The 17,297-nt window shown below is 44.9% G+C and overlaps 1 protein-coding gene across 1 annotated transcript; it reads right to left on the bottom strand.

Moving 5' to 3' along the window:
* Positions 1-6,638: 6,638 nt before the first annotated feature.
* Positions 6,639-10,067, bottom strand: PtA15_11A478 (uncharacterized protein; the record flags this gene model as incomplete). The annotated part of the gene is made up of 4 exons (XM_053161390.1): positions 6,639-6,906; positions 6,977-7,097; positions 7,171-7,192; positions 10,053-10,067. 4 exons carry the CDS (start codon positions 10,065-10,067, stop codon positions 6,639-6,641), a joined length of 426 nt encoding a protein of 141 aa, XP_053025342.1.
* Between the last annotated feature and the right edge of the window lie 7,230 nt (positions 10,068-17,297).

A 17,297-nucleotide genomic window follows, 5' to 3' on the forward strand; every position in this document is an offset into this window, starting at 1 on the left:
ACTTCGTGGAAGAACAGGCAAAGGCTGGTGGACCTAAAGGATTCAAAGAATACAAGAACTACAAATCAAAATTTTTATTAATAACAAAGTATTTGGTTGCTAATGAGCACATTAGAGACCAACAAGACGTTACTCACCTGTTTTTTATGGCTTTTTCAAAAGAATTACAGAAATCAATCAAACAGGACCTGATTCCTTACGGCAAAGATGGTTATCCTAAGACGCCTCACCTAGAAGACTTGATGGATGTGGCTGAGGATGAAGTCCGAGCTGCAGCAGACAAAACATTTGTAGGAAGCGGTTTCAGTGAAGCTAATCGAGCGATGCAAAAGAAGTTAGACAAGAAGAAAGGCAACAGCAAGAAACGGGAAAAGATGGTTGAAGAGAATCCCCCGGAGGTGCTGCAGACGCAAGTCGACAGTCTGGCAAAAGCAATCGATGCTTTAACTGGCAAGTTAGTGAACCCACCAAAGGCGGAATACTCTCGTGGAAATGAAAGGCCAAGTGGACGACTATACGAACCCCGACCTTGTACCTATTGTCATCGAGAAGGACATTCAGCATTTTCTTGTTATGAAGCTCAGAAGGACGAAAGAGAAGGCTTGGTTAAGCGTGACGGACGTGACTTTTGTTTTCCCAGTGGAGAGAAGATCCCAGCGGACAACTCAAGACCTATTTGTGTGGTAGTGGCTGCGGACTCCGCAAAACCTAAAGCAAAAGTAACGGCAGCATTCAGAACCGATAATCCAGCAGTGTTTTCAATCAACAGTGAAAGACCTCAGCAAGAATCCGACTGTACCTCTTCAATGCACAAAATCGACTCATGGGAACCTCCAAGGCTTGGATCAGCTAACTTTGAAAAAGTAAAATTTGAATCCAATGTTGCGACAACTAGAGCAGAAGCGCTTCGTGGACGACGAAAACCTCCGGCACAAGCGGATGATTCGGCAATGGACGTGGATCAGGAAGTCGGACCAGAAGAAGTTATTCGAGAAGTTCCAGCAACTAGGAAGACTCCCGGCCAAATCTTGGAACCCAACAGGCAATCAACACCATCAAAGAAGGAAAAGTCAGCAGAAACAGCTCTAGTGACGGAACTGGACAACTTGAAGATACCAACTACCTTTTCTCAACTTACGGCAATCTCTCCAACTTACGCTCAAGAAGTAATCAACAAACTCCAAGCTCGAATCCCTGGATACAAAACTTCTACAATGTCATACGTGAATGGCAACAAATCGGAACCCAAGGTTTCAGCTTCGATGTTACTTAACAAGGAGGAAGAAGATTCGGAATACAACTGTTACTATAGCTGCGCGTTAGGATTTATCGACACTCAAATCTCCGGACACAAAGTACCGTTCATGGTGGATTCTGGATCGATGGTCAATGTAATTCCAAGCCAGGCAGCTATTGATCTGGACCTAGAAGTAGTGAAGGTGGAGATCCCAATGAGAGGCATTGGCGGAGAGAGATGTGATATCAAAGGAGTAGTGGAAAACTGCACCATTGGAATTGGACGATTCTCGGGACCGGTACACCTCTTTGTTTCACCACAAGCTCAGGAATGTATACTCGGACGGCCTTTCCTTTTCGACTACAATTGCACTTTGGACTATCCAGGGACTGGCGAATTTCTATCCTTTCAAGGGGATATTGGAAGAAGGATTACGGTACCAATAGCTAAAGTTGGACAAGGACAAGGATGGAATCAGTTAAAACATTTAGGACCAAGCCCCACACAGACTGCACAAACAACTGCTTACATGACACAACATTCAAATCAGTCACGCTTTTTGGACGACACGGACTTGGTCAAGATTCGAACTAAAATTTCAAAGAAGTTGGGCTGGGTCAAAAACATGTGTTTACGTCTGCGGAAGAAATCAGAAAAAGAAAAACCTGTACCTCAGGTTGGGGCAAAACCACCAACCCTGGACGAAGATTGGCGAATAAATAGTTTGTTAGCCACCGGGCTAGGCGCTTCAGCACAGAAAGATCTCTGTAAGAATTGGAAGGAGGAAAACATGTGGTGTATGACAAAATACAAACCAGTGGCAAAGAAAGTTCGACCTATCAATCAAGCCATGCCACAATCAATCAACCCACCTCTTCAACAACCAGCTTTATCACGGGATCCTTACAAAACACCTTTAACACCTAATCCACCAGAATTCCAACCTACAGCAAAAATCACTGAAGAGCGCCTGAAAGTCATCAACTTTGGACCTGAAGGATGGCTCTGGCCAGAGGAACTCAAGCTGTTTAAACATCTCAATACCATTCGACAAAACTCTCTCGCATTCTGTCCGGCGGAACGTGGATTGTTGAAACACTCTTATGGCTTACCTTATGTCATACCAGTGGTAGAACACACTCCATGGCAGAAGAAACCAATTCCCATTCTGGCGGCAATTAAAGAAGAATACACTGAACTAGTACGGGAACGAGTTAGGACCGGCCTTTACAAACCATCAACATCAAGCTACTCCAGTCCAGTGTTTTGTGTTGCCAAACACAACGGAAAACTCAGAATTGTACACGATCTACAGGAAATGAACAAGGTTACAATCAACGATGCTGGCCTGCCCCCTGCAACAGAGGAGTTTATTGAATCTTTTGCTGGAAGAGCTTGCTATGGACTCGGTGATATTATGGGAGGATACGATGAAAGGGAATTAGCGGAAGAATCAAGACCCCTCACAACTTTCGACACTCCATTAGGACGATTCCAGCTTACTCGACTTCCTCAAGGTGCAACCAATTCAGTAGCGGTATATCAGGCTCAGATGATGTGGATCTTGCAAGATGAGATTCCAGAACATGTGGGTGTGTTCATCAACGACGGCGGCATCAAAGGACCACGAACAACCTATGATGGACAAACTTTGAAGGAAAATCCGGGGATTAGACAATTTATTTGGGAATACGCACAAACATTGGAACGGATATTATTCAGGGTAGAAGAAGCAGGACTCACAGTTTCAGGGAAAAAGTTTTCTTGTTGCGTCCCTGCTCTGGACATCATTGGACACGTGGTTTCTCAGATTGGACGACAAGTTTCTACACAAAAGAAAAACAAGATATTAACCTGGCCCACACCTTCAAATGTTACGGAACTTTGCGGATTTCTAGGAATAATCACTTACGTACGAATATTCATTGAAAATCTGTCTGAAAAGGCAGCACCTTTACGACAGCTCACCAGGAAGGACGTTAAGTGGATTTGGACGGACAAATGCGATCAAGCTTTCAAGCAACTCAAGGATATAATTGGCAAAGATATCGTTCTCAAAAGCATTGACTACTCAGCGGACGCAGGATTGATTAAACTGGCGGTTGACTCAAGCTTCATAGCGGCGGGTGCGGTGTTGATGCAACAGGAACTCAAAACTGGATTGGATCGACCTATACTTTACAAATCAATAGTATTTTCACCAGTGGAATCACGGTACTCTCAGCCTAAGTTGGAGTTGTGCGGAGTAGCTAGGGTTTTGAAAAAGTTACAGATCTACCTTTGGGGCCAACACTTTGAACTCCAAGTGGACGCCAAGTCATTAATTCAGATGATAAACTCTCCATCATTACCCAATGCACCTATGACTCGATGGGTGTCATTTATTCAGCTATTTTCCTACGACATAGTTCATAAACCGGGGAAAACTTTCACATTACCGGATGGGCTTTCAAGATGCCCTATTTCTAGCGACGACGAGGAATTCTACGAGGACCAGGATGACTTTGACGAGGAGGAACCCCTGATCAAACCCTGTTACACATTTAGGATTTGTACTCAATCAACAGTTCTAGAGCTCAAGGAATGGGAGTCTCCAGGATATTGGCGGAACCTTTGACATTACCTGGAAACCCTGGAACCTCCTGATGGAATGGACAAAGTGGAATTTGCAAAATTACGGCGGAACTCAGCTAAATTCTTCAGTAGTGATGGACGACTTATGCGGAAACACTCACCCTCTCCACAGATAGTAATTTCTAAGGACACTTATCAAGAAGAACTGCTACAACAGGTTCATGAAGAATTGGGGCATCGTGGAATAGAAGAAACTTATCAGCGATTGGTAACTCGGTTTTGGTGGCCCAGCCTGAAGAAGAAGGTCAAGAACTGGGTTCGAAGCTGTGAAGCTTGTCAAAAACGGGATCCAACAGTACCTAGGGAAATTTGAAATGCAACTGGGGATAGCTACATTTTTGGACGAGTTGCTCTGGACGCATGTCACATCAAAGCTGGTCAATACAAATATCTTATTGTGGCACGGGACGACTTATCTGGATGGGTTGAGGCTGCCCCTCTGGTCAAACTCACTGCAAGTAATGTGGCCAAGTTTCTTTTGGAAAACTGGGTCTACAGATATGGTTCAATCAAGACAGTAACAGTGGATAACGGCGCGGAATTCAAAGAAGACTTCATTGAAGCTGTGAAAAGTATTGGAGCAACTCTAAAACCTACAACACCTTACTATCCGGAGGCAAATGGAATGATCGAACGTGGACATCGACCCATCAAGGACGCTCTGGTTAAAATGTGTGGCGAATCTGGTGGAAAGTGGAGGGAGTATCTTCCACTAGTTTTATTTTCGGACAGGATCTCAACAAAGCGGACAACTGGATTCACTCCCTACAAACTTGTATTTGGACAACTACCAGTACTACCAGTAGATTTGGAAATGGACACCTATTTGGGAATAGATTGGTTAGAAGTCAAAACTACAGACCAACTTTTGGAAGCTCAGGCAATGCAACTCGAACGACGGGAAGAAATTCTGGAAGAAGCTCACACTAAGATGATGAAAGCAAGAGAGGCTTCTGTCAGATACTGGGATAGAAAAATGGCAGCTCGACTACGGCGACCTTTGGACACTGGCGAACTAGTACTCATCTACAATAAAAGCTTGGAGGATCAGTGGGGAAAATTATTTTCAAATCGCTGGAATGGTCCCTTTAGAATCAAGAAACAACTACCTAAAGGATCTTATGTGCTGGAAGAATTGGAGGGGACAGAACTTCACCAAAACTATGCGGCATCTCACATTAAGCGGTTTTATCCTCGAGGACGACCCCTGGATCAAGTCATTGGAGATGAACAGGACCCTGAACTCAACAGTCAAGATGAAGACAGTCATCACTCTTCTGATGAAGAAAACCCTGATTCTTCTGATTGAGCATTACCTCCTGGGCATGAGACTAAACTGTTCAACCTCAACTGTCAATAATTAAACTGGTTAAAGTCTTTATACTTCAAATCTCAAGCACAAACTTTAAAAACGCTCAAAAATTAATTCAAAATCAGCATTAAAACACTTCAAGAACTTCAAATTCCAGCAAATCACTTCGAAAATCAACACATAAATCAAACAGACAAAAAGCTCACTGGTTTCAATTTTTTTTAAGTTGGGGGAGGTGTTCTCACTTCTCTCAAAATCCTCAGATTGGTACTCTGAGCTCACTTTTCTCTCTTATTCTCACCCTCTCTCAAGATTCCCATTCTCACTGTGAAGGTTGGGGACAACCTTTTAAAGTTGGGGGAGGGGTTTGGGTTACTTTAACTAACAGTAGGATAGACTAAAAAAAAAAAAAAAAAAAAAAACAATTTTTTTAAGTTTTTTAGCTATAAAGATTTTTTTTAGGTTTTATATTATTTGACGATGTTTTTGGATTTTGGTGGATATTTTACCCCTGAGAAGTGGTTGTCCATCGGTATCGAGGCATGGAAGGCTAGCAGAATAATGACAGGAAACAAGTTAGAAAACACACCCATGGAAAACAAATAACGAAAAAACGTACAGATCAAACGGTGTGGCGAGTCATGGTGCAATAACGGCGGGTTATGAAGCGGAAGAGGCTGACTCGGCTAGCGCGTTCTTCGGCATTGGCGGCGGGGAAACGTTGGAAGTGGTGCACCAAGGCGGACATGATGGATTGGTAAAGATCGTCAATGTACTGAGGAACAAACATGTAGCGGTCGAACAACTTGGGAGCGGATCGACGGTCTAGAAGGGAGACGACTTGGTCTCGAGTCAAACGATGGAAGTCGGCCGGATCATAGAAGCCCAGGGGATTCGGGGAAGGAACACGAGTTTGTGGAGTTAGGAAGTCCTCCGCGGTGGCGACGGAACTCGCAGAGTAGACGGAAGCAGAGCGACTAGGATATAAGGAAGTAATGTTGCTCCCACTAGTGGGAGTAGTGGTTGGATTACTAGCAAGAGCTGGGGGAAGTTGAGGCATGGCATTGATGATGGCTCGGTTGTTCATCATGAACTATAAAAAACCAGCCCTCAGCTTGGAACTTATAATAATTCACAAGTTGGGAGGAGGAAGCGAACATACCGTCTCGGGATAAAGGTCATGTTCTCCCCTGCAAAAGGGTGGGCGGTACGTACGGGTGGCATGACCACGGCGTAAGCCATTGGCACGACGGCCTCCGCGATTTCCTCCACCACCTCGACCACCTCGGCCACCTCGACCAACTCGTTCGCCATAACCAGCAACCCCACGCCTAACGATGGAGGTTGAAGAAGCTATGGAGATGGGATAGTCTTGGGCGCCGGGAAGAGGGCCAATACAATCAATCAAGGAAGGCGCAGGACAAAAAAAGGGAATGGGAGCTTCATCTAAACTGCTCATGATAGGGCTACAGGTAGAACGCGACTGGCAAAATTTATTTGGACTAGTTGGATACTGGGGAAGACTACGAAGTTGGAGACGAGCAGATGAGGAGAGGAAAGGGGGAAGTCCCTGGCCTTTAAGCCCAATGAGTCGACTACCAGAACACGGTACCACCACCAAGTAGACGAGGCCGACCGGCGAGAGAATCTTCGTCCCCAAGCTTCTCCCAAGGGGAGCCATTTCCGCGAATGGGTCAGGAGGTCGAAGAAGGAGCATCTCTGTCTGGATCACAGACAGAGACGGCGGTCAGTTACTACAAAAAGATTGAAAAAAGGAAAAAGAGGCGGCTTACGTGAGGGTCGGTTGAGGATCTTGACGGTCGATCCGATTCGAAGACGAAGGAAGGAGGCTTTTTTTGTTATACGGCTGAGTCAAGGAATCAAGTTGGGGGAGGATATGACCTGGTATCCTCCCTGAGCAAGCAATGAAAAGGTTTGTCAGTCAAAGAAACGAGCACGAACCTGGATATCTGGATATACACCCTACTGGCCAGGATATCGGAACGGGCCTCGAAGTTATCGGACACGGACGGCAAGGGCGGATCAGCGGCCAGTTGGAAGACAACGGATGATTGGCGGCATTAGACCGGCGTCCGCGACCGGAGACTCGACAGAAGCCTGGACCCGGGCAACACTACATACTCGAACCCGACCCCGGGAAACCTATGGGTTACCGGGGCCCTCTAAGACATGTACATACGAATGCGGGCGCCGCAGCTCGCGTAGCCCCAGTTAAACCCCTGAAGCGGCTTTGGACTCGAACCCAGAGCCCGAACATTACTCGACCACCGATCATCTGGCGTGCGACCTCATGCGCACTGCGCAACGCTCTGGCGCTACCCTGCCGCAAACCAGGACATCACATGCACATTTACACAACCCTATCAACACAGATCAACAAAACACTAAATTTCCCTTTCTCTCTTACCATTTTTTTTTTTTTTTTTTTTGCATATATATATATTAACCTCAACTCTTTTTTTTTAGAGAAATCCAATTAAATACATACATAAAAAACAAGAAACAAACAAATAAAAAGACAAAACAATAATAAAAAAATAAGAGAAGACAATAAAAATACATTCACAAATTGAAAACATAAATAATCAACAATTTTTTTTCTCTTCTTTCTTTTCCCCTTTCTTTCTTCCATCAAAACCTCAAGACTAGCATTAATAACTCATACACAAACAACAAACATTATCAAGACAACTTCAAGACATCAAGACACAAATCTACACTTTGGATAACAGCAATAATCAAAACAGAATTGTCTGGGGACAGACAATAAGTTGGGGGAGGATGTGGTATGCTTTATGGTTACCCATCTAGCCCATTTCAAAATATCCTTTTTTTCTCATATGTACACTCTCAAATCAACCAATACGGCAACACCACAGGATTCTATGGCCAATACTACACAGGACACCATGGACAACACACCTTACACCCCTCTGGATCAGAAGATACAACCCCTTCAAGACACCATCATTCAGTTACATACACACAAAACACCATACTCAGGTCACGTAATCCGTTACATGAACCACACTTACCCAGGACATGTAATCCGTTACATGGACCACCCTGACAGCTTGTCTAAACCTTTACATATACTTTACCTCATCAGCTGCACTCATTTCATTGTGTTATGCACATGTCATGCAGTGTCATGCAGTGTTATGCACACTTGATGCAGGCTTATGCAGTCTGACAGTTGACAGATGACATCATGCAGGTGTCAAGATAGCAAAAACCCCTCATGCAGCTTGCAGATGACATCATTTGACAGGCCAGGCCAGCTAAAATATCTCACCTCCTATTTCTCACTAGCTAAATTCCCTCATATGACATCATGACCTCATGTGACCTGTCAACCACCAGCCAAAATACCTCATTGTAGCTTTCAGGGCAGCTAAAACCCCTCATTCTCTTGTTCCCCTGGAGCTAAAATGTCTCACTCTTTTCTATTTAGGGAGGCTCTCCTCCCCCCAGTTGTAATTTCTCTCAGCAAACTACTTGCACTCAGCTTACCCCATAACAGTACAATACTTGCTCCCTCTACAGTATTAGCCCCACTCTATATTGTGGTTTTACACCCTTACATACAAATTACAACCTCATTACAACACTTACACATCAGCTACATTACCATAACCCTTAAGCCACCTGCTCAAAGTAGGCTATCTTTTGATACACCTCCACTATCACTACATAAACCTTCCAATTGTAGATTGGGGGGCTTGTTTTAGTGTCTAGTGACCCAGGAAAGGCAGAGGTAACCTCATTCATCCCTTTCCGCACTCAGCAAAAGGTTCTCAGGAACGCTTTTGAGCTTTACACCGCCGCGCAGTTGAGCCTTGAGATATTGCCCGTGTACTTTTATCTTGAGTGCGCGCCAGAACTCCACAGCGGAGTGTGGAGCTTTATTCACTTGCGGATTATTACACTATAGATCAGGCTCAGAGAAGAGCGCTGAAGGCTAGCGTATAGTGGCAGTGCGCAGCCAAGTTACCAATAATCATACAGCCTGGACACATATGTTCTTGAAGAGGGCGTTCAGCGGACATTCCTACTGACATACCAGCCCTTATTCTCACAGCTGTCTGGATTCCATACTCACTTATCACATCACATATTATTCTTTATCCCACATAACAGTTATAAATCATATATCACTACTCAGTCTCACATCACTTTCACACTTTATTGCAATACATATCACTACTCAGTTCACATACCTCTCACCAGTAACCCATCCTTGGTTCAACTCCTGGTTGAGCTTAGCTCCCTTTCTCCCTCATCACCCCTCACTTTTGAAACTTATATAACCCCGGCTCAAGAACCTAGGTTCAAGCCTCACTCAAGACACCAAGTCACCATCACCTATCTCAGACATCAATAACTCCATCAACCTTTGACCTCAACAACAATCCTCTTACATATCTCATCTTTGAACATATTCTGTCACAAAATAAATTTTGAAGCTTACCTTTGTGGTATTTTTTTCTGATATACAGAAACGCAGATCCTGCACCTCATCCATACCTTTTGCCATTCAGCAAAAGGGTCTCACGACACCTTTTGAGTCTTACAACGTAACTACCACCTTTGGGACAAGTAAGAATGTAGTACTGAGGGAATGGGAAAAAGTGAGGAATGATTCCATGCTTCTTACATATCATTTGATGTAACACAACATACAGGAAACCTTTGAGGTGGGGGTTTAAAAAATGATGCAAAAATAAGACCTGACATACAGGCAGATTATCTGTTCCTGCCACCCCAGCTTTCACCGCTTGGGTGTAAGTCCCTCCTGCAGAGGGACCTTTTGGCCCCCCTTGGAGGGACTTTTAACCAATTCCTGACCACCGGCACCCGCATGGGAGGTACCCAGGTGCAGGGGGAGGGGGGGGGGGGGGGGGGGGGTATTGAAAAATTTTGAGCAATTGAAAGTGTATTTATTTATTGGATGCTTAGTAAAATTTCAAAGATACAAGATAGGAAATAACAATATATATTCTTGAGATCTATGTACCTGAAAGCAGATGTGCCTGGGGCTTTACTAAACTGAGATGCAAAGCAAGGCTAGATTCAGGGTGTAAACGGGTCGGGTTTGGGCCAAAAAATGGTGCCTGAACCCAACCCGACCCAAAGTTAGCCTTGGTTTGGGCTGGGTTGTGGTGTATTTCAAAATATACTGCCTGAACCCAAACCCGACTGTGGAGCTGTTGGGTTCAGGTTGAGACGGGTCGGTTCCGGGCCGACCCAAGACTTTTTGCCAATGTGAACTCTTTGGCTCATGCAAGGACTCCAGACGTTAATATATCATGGTAGCTTATCAGGAGCAAGGTGGGAGGTGGGCCTAGTCCAAGGAGCGGTAGTAGAGTAGGTGTTGTGCCGCGCAGGCGCGCGCCAAGAGCATAGACAACAGGAGGTGTTATAGGACCTGGGAACCCTTGTGCGCCGCGCATCCCCGGTCTGCAGCAGACAGGCTGAAAAACTAGTTGGGCAGAGGCCAACCAGTACCAGCCAGAAACATCTGGCAAAACCGTCAACCTCAGCCTAGACGCCGAACTCAATCCGCCAACTCTTGCAGGACAAACTTTCGCGGCTCAGACCTCAGGGATTGATACTTCCACAGAGAAGGAGTGATTCACACCCCAAAGGGGAACATGAAAATTTCCCTACAATCTTCCAAACTTCCATCCTGCCTCCAGCTTCTACAGCAACAGGCATAAGGAAGAAGGAGAGGAAAGGAGACAAAAAACTCCAACCTTATCCCACACTTGGATGGCTTGGGGAGCTATATGCGTAGCTCCCGGGTCAGCCTAGGCAACCAGACCCAGATAGAAGTTCTAGTAGCTGAAGAATTAAATTGAAAAAACAAGCTGGGGAGCAAGAATAATCCCCAGCCCACCGCAGAGGTCACACAAGAGTATATTGGAGTAAAACTATGTAATTTATCATACTTGTACTTTATTTACAAGTATTTTTGTGCTTATGAGTGAGTAAGTTAAGTAAGTTGTGAGTAGCTCAGAATGACAAGTCTCAATCAATGATTTGTATGTTTTTTCATTGTCTTCAGTGTCATTGAAGGCATAGAGGCCCTCATTTATTTTGATCCAGTCTTGCCCACAGACAAGGGCTTCAATGGTGTTTGGATTCAATTTAGATTGATAATTGTGGAGTTCACAGCCCCCAGTTGAGAATGCTGATTTGGATGCAATCAAAGTCATTGGAATCATCAGAATTGTTTTTGCAAGGGTTGCAAGAGTTGGAAATTGAGATTTATTGTGAATTTCAAATTTTAGTAAGTCAATCCCAACTGGCAATTCCTGAAGATAAAGGTCAAGTTCAGCAGTCAAGGATGAGGGGTTGATTGTATTTTTCCCAGCTGGATTCTTCTTTCAGTGCTCTTGTTCCTTGTCTTCAGCGGAAAAAACTACTTTGTCATTGGTTGGTGGATCAGCTTTGCAAGAGGCAGTGGACTCCTTGTCAGAATTCTTCTTGGATTCAATGACCTCATTGAACCAAGTATAAATTGTATCCTTAATTTCATCAACCTTTTGTTTAGCTTCAAATTGAATTGTTTCAAGTTTGTCTGAGAGAATAAACTCAAAAAGCTCTAACTTGCACAATTAAGGGTCAAAAACAATGTTGACAGAAGTATACTCTATCATTGTTGGCCAATACTTATTGTATTTAGCTTGCATTGGCTTAACAATCATTGTAATATGGGTTGACCCGCATGTGGCAGCTTCAAGGATATGTTTGTTGATTTTTTTTCCTATACTTTAAGAGAATATGTGCGGTTGGATCATGAGTCATCCCAACTTTCAAGGTTGCTAATGTTGTAAAAATGCAATCTGCAACTAGAAGAATTTTTACATAGTTCAAATTGAAAATAAAAACACATCTTAATCAGTATGTTGCAGGATGTTTCTTGATAGAAAACCCAGGTTGAGGATGACATGCTTTCACCAAATTGAGTAAGGTCTGCTTTTGCTTGCTGATGTGAGAGCTACATTGATTGAGGTGGCACCAGAAGTGATTTGTTTGATTTGAGCTCTTGCCGTTCATTTTCTGCTTGCAGGACTTGCACACCACATTGACTTTGGAGCTTGAAAAGGGTTTGAACACTGCAAGAAAAACTCTAGAAACTGTTTGTAGTTGGATGCAGCAAGCTTGAATCAAGCCTCAACTCAAGCTTGAGTCAAGCACCCAAATTCTGTGCTGGTGCGCCTTGAGTGTGTACCTTTTTCAGCATCTTGATGCTGAACATGCTGTAGTGCTCATGCAGTAGGCTGAGGCAAATGTTCAACCTTGCAAATGAGCATCCCCCTGAGCACCCTTTTATTTTCTTTTAGTAGACATTCCATGTGCCATTGAACCCAGCCATAATAACATTAAAAGGGTATATACACATGAAAGGGACATCCACATATGAAAGGAATATGTACGCATCAAAGGGGAATGTGAGAAGGTTGCATAAATTATACAATGTGCATGGAATCAACCGGTGCTTGATTATTGCATGAGGGACAGCTTGCCTTGAGCTCTTGCATCTCAACTGCAAGCAGTTTTTAGAGTTTTTCTTGCAGTTTAACAATTTTAGTCAATTTTCATCACAATGGAGCCAAGCCTTACTGGAATACTGACCACGGATTTCCTTATGAAAATGGATGCAAACATTGCTTGTTGAATTTTGTTTCTTCTTTTCTGGAGCTGAATCTTCTTGAGTGCTGGTTAACTCGCCACTTGGGGTTTCCAGTTCTTTATTGGCAATGGTGGTTTTTTTTGTGAAGCAGTAGGAGTTGGACTGTGAGTGCTGCTGGCCGTTGATTGTAGTTTGATTTGAGTGATGAAGTCCAACACTAATAGTTTTTGGGAATCTGAAGATGCCAGGGGATCTGTATTTGGCAATTAAACTTGCTTTGTGGACCTTGTGAATCTCATCATTCAATATTTGCAATTTGGAAGTTGGTGGTGGCTGGGAATCTGGGAGCGCCATTGGTGCAAGTTAGCAGCTCTGGGTAGTAGTGGAGTTTGCGGGCCAACCCAATTAAAAAAAAGCCTGCCTGAACCCAACCCAACTAGTAAAGTTGTTGGGTTGGGTTTGAAAGAACTCAAAGGACTAAGAGCTTGTAATTAGATTAAAATGTATGAAACCTAATTACAAGTGCCAAAACATTTATAATCAAAAGAGTTACCTAAAAGCGGGACAATTGACCACTGTCTACTTTATGGAAATAAAGTTGAATTCCCTTATGGAATCAAGAATCAAGAAGGAAATCAACTTGGTTTTCTGATAGCAAATAAAGTTGAATTCCCTTATGGAATCAAGAATCAAGAAGGAAATTAACTTGGTTTGCTGATAGCAAACTGTAAAGACAGACATTCCTTGTTAGATCTAGCTGTGCAAAGATCAGGATCGCCTCTTTTTCTTACTTGGATAGAGTGTTCCACTGCTATTATCTGGCTTATTCAGCCTTGGCAAAACGGTTTAAGAGTTGTGCAACAATGTCTGTTTGAGATCAACATTGTTTCAAGTCTTTAGCCTTTTGTTTCTTTTTGACCGCAGTGTTACACCCATCAACTCACCTTTTTCTGTTTCTTCTCTTGGAGAAAATTGGATGTTTTGTTTGGTCTTTTCCAGTGCGTCTTTGACTGCAGAAAGGGATGAAGCATTCAGCTGAACATTTCTACCATCTAGTGATTGAACTTGCTACTCACCTTTGGTGTTGGCTGAGATTCTCTCTGCTACAGGTATCTGACCGGGATTCTCCACGTGTTTGTTTTTGCAGCTCGCAGATGAAGAAACTGTATTCATCATTTTGATTCAATCAGTATTTTCATTCTCCGTGGCACAGCTTTGGACTGCGGAATCTGGTTCGCTTAGCTTGCCATTTTCCACAGCTTGTTGAGCTCCCAACACCTTCCTCAATTTATGAGGACAATGTTGTTCACTTTGGCTAGTAATCTCACAGGGTTGGGTCTGGGTCATGTGATTTTCTCCCAAAACGTGCCCAAACCCAACCCATTTACACCCTGAGTTGTGTCTGTGCACCTTGTTGTCATGGTGGCTGACGTGCATCAGACACAAGGGTCAGGCACACACCACTCATCCTCAGATTGTAGTTGAAGTTCTGCCTCAGCTTGGACAAGGTCCCACCCCTAGAGCCACCATTCCCCAGTAGATTTTCTGGAATCAGGTTTAAGGAAAAACTGAGTTTGTATTCTGAACCACAGCAAGTTCTTTACCCTGCTTGCCAACACTGCAGGTTGTAGGCCGCTGCCCTCTGCCAGTATGGAGGGCAGGGAGGGACTGACCAAGCACTGGGTCTGTTGAAGCTGTGGGATAGTCAACAAAGACCCAGTTTAGATTCAATCTGAAATTAACAATAAATCCATAACAACAAGACCGGAAAAGTTGGAAAAAATACAACCTTTCTTCAAAAGACAATATGTAAGAATTGAGTGGCTACAGTTTTAGGATCTGCAGATGCAGGTTTGTTGTTATGAGCCGTAACGCGAACTCCACAGCACAGACTACATGCACATGTCACAGACCATACTCAAGGTTTGAGAGGCTGGAGATCCAAGCCTCTTCCTCATCCTGCAATCTACCGTCTTGGATCCAGAACCCCCAGAACCCCAGACCCCAGACTCCATCTTCCTCTCCATAGAACAGACCATACCATATTGCAGGATCTACTTCACGGAGACAAAGACTAAGAACCCAACAGACCAACAAGAACCAGATTTCTCCGCCTCCAAAACCTTGAACATCCCAACTCCAAAACCTTCAATATCTTGCACTCCGCTCTCAGAAACCCGAATCCGCTCTTAGAAAACTTGAATATCCCACTCCAAAATCACACAGCAATACAATGGACGCCTCTGAAGCCGCCAAACTCCAACAAGAACTGGCCAACATCACCAAGAAGGCCGACAAAGAAGAGAAAAAATGTTGCCAGGCCAAGGCCAAGTTGGAGGACACACTCTGCAAGCAGAACACAACCCCCCCCCCCTACCGACTGCCGGAGCAGAGGTAGCCACAACCAAGGCCCCAAAGGTTGCCCAACCTGACAAGTTCAATGGCAAACGCGGAACAGTGGCGGAGACGTTTGCCAGGCAGATCAGCATCAACATGACCTTGAACAAGGCCTTGTTCCCAACCGACTCAACACAAATGCTATTTGTTTCCTCGCACATGACTGGAACCGCGGGCGTATGGGCCGCCCCGTTCCTCAACCAGGCAGAGGACCCGCCCACCCTGACCTACGCGGAGTTCACGACGTCCTTCCGGGCCATGTTTTTTGACCCGGAAAAGAAGACAAAGGCAGAACAAGACCTCCGAGTGCTGAAGCAGACTGGGTCTGTGGCAGACTACACCCACTCCTTTGTCCAGCATGCTTCTGCAGCGGGATGGGAAATTCCCACCCTGATCAGCCAGTACCGCCAAGGCCTGAAGCAGGACATACAGATGGTGCTCGTTGTTTCCCGCACCGCATTCACAACTGTTAATGAGGTTGCTAGCTTGGCACTGGAGCTTGACACGGCAATGAGCAGAGCGGAGACCGGAACAGTGCCAACCAAACAGAAGCTCAACCGCGACACCATGGACCTATTGGCGTTAAACGGAAACTCTCCGACTCCAAGAAGGCCCAAATGATGGGAGAAGGAATCTGTTTCCAATGCGGAGTGCAGGGCTACATATCCCGCAACTGTCCAACCAAGAAGGTAAAAAGGCTGTGGAAATGCCAGGATTGCGGCAATGGAGGATCAGATCCGCCAACTAGTGGAAGGGATGGCAGCAATAGGTGGAGGCGGACCAGCGCATAAAGTTGGAAAAGGCCAGGCCAACTTGTCAAAAAATGGAGGTTGTGCCTTTCCTGATCTGTCTTGTAGTATTGGTGCTAGTCGAACTTTAAACAGAGATGAAATTGATCCCTGATGTTTTATCTCTTGCACCATCACAACTCCCAGAGCCACCCCCCAGACCCCCTTGCCCCCTGCCTCCTTCCTGATTGATTCCGGAGCAACCCATGATGTGTTGAGTGAATCCTACGCCGCTGCGGCGGGATTAATCTGCAAAGCCACTGCCTAAAGGCGGACTGTCTCGGGATTTGATGGATCCACATCCTGAGCGGCGTATGAGATTGACCTGACCCTGAATGAAGAACCCCGCCCTTCCAAATTCATCATTACCCAACTGAAAGACATGTACAACGGCATCCTTGGGATGCCATGGATCTGCAAACACAGACACCGAATTGACTGGACCACCCGCACCCTCCGCCCCAACCACTCCAACATTGCAACTGCCTCTGCAGTTTTTTCCACTCTGAAAACATCCTCAACAGAGGGCCAAGGGCCCATGATGGGTAAAGCTAGGATTTGTGACACGGGGGTGTGTGTTTTACCGCTCCCACAATGTGAGTTCAATAGACTACCCTCATCCATACTCCCTGAAACGGCTGGCAAGCTTGTTTCCCCCGTAGATAGTACTCTGCACCCTGACTGGAATCCTACCCCTCCGCAACCTGAATGGAACCCCGCTGACCCCGCCGAAAATTTTGCTGCCGCTTCGGCGGTATCGTCCACTCCACAAAAATCCTCAGCAGAGGACCAAGGGCCCATGATGGGGAAAGCTAGGATTCATGACAAGGGGGTGCGTATTTACCGCCCCCGCAATGTGAGTCCGATAAAGTTTCTCCGAAGCAGCTGGCAAGCCCCTTTCTCTCCTAGAACATTACACCGCAGAGATTAGCGCCGCCAAGACATTGTGGCCGACCTCCGCCTGGCTAGCGGCGGCGGAAAGGCCGCTATTGCAGCGCAGACCGCCAAGGAACTAGTCCCGCAGTGCTACCATTGATTCATCAACATGTAAAGAACATGAGACTTGATTTCTGTGTAAATAAGACCAAAAACTAAAAGAGCAACAAAGTGAGACAGGGAATAATCAAGAAAGATAAAGAAAATGAGACAATAGATAAAGAACAAACCCTGAGATAGATGACTATCTGTAGAAGAACAACTGAGTAAAGAGGAAGTTTACAAGTAGTTGAGTTGAGCTGAGAGATGGAGAAAGAGGATTAGTTGTGTGGA

Source organism: Puccinia triticina, chromosome 11A, assembly GCF_026914185.1.
Source record: "Puccinia triticina chromosome 11A, complete sequence".
NCBI classification, from domain to species: Eukaryota; Fungi; Basidiomycota; class Pucciniomycetes; order Pucciniales; family Pucciniaceae; genus Puccinia; species Puccinia triticina.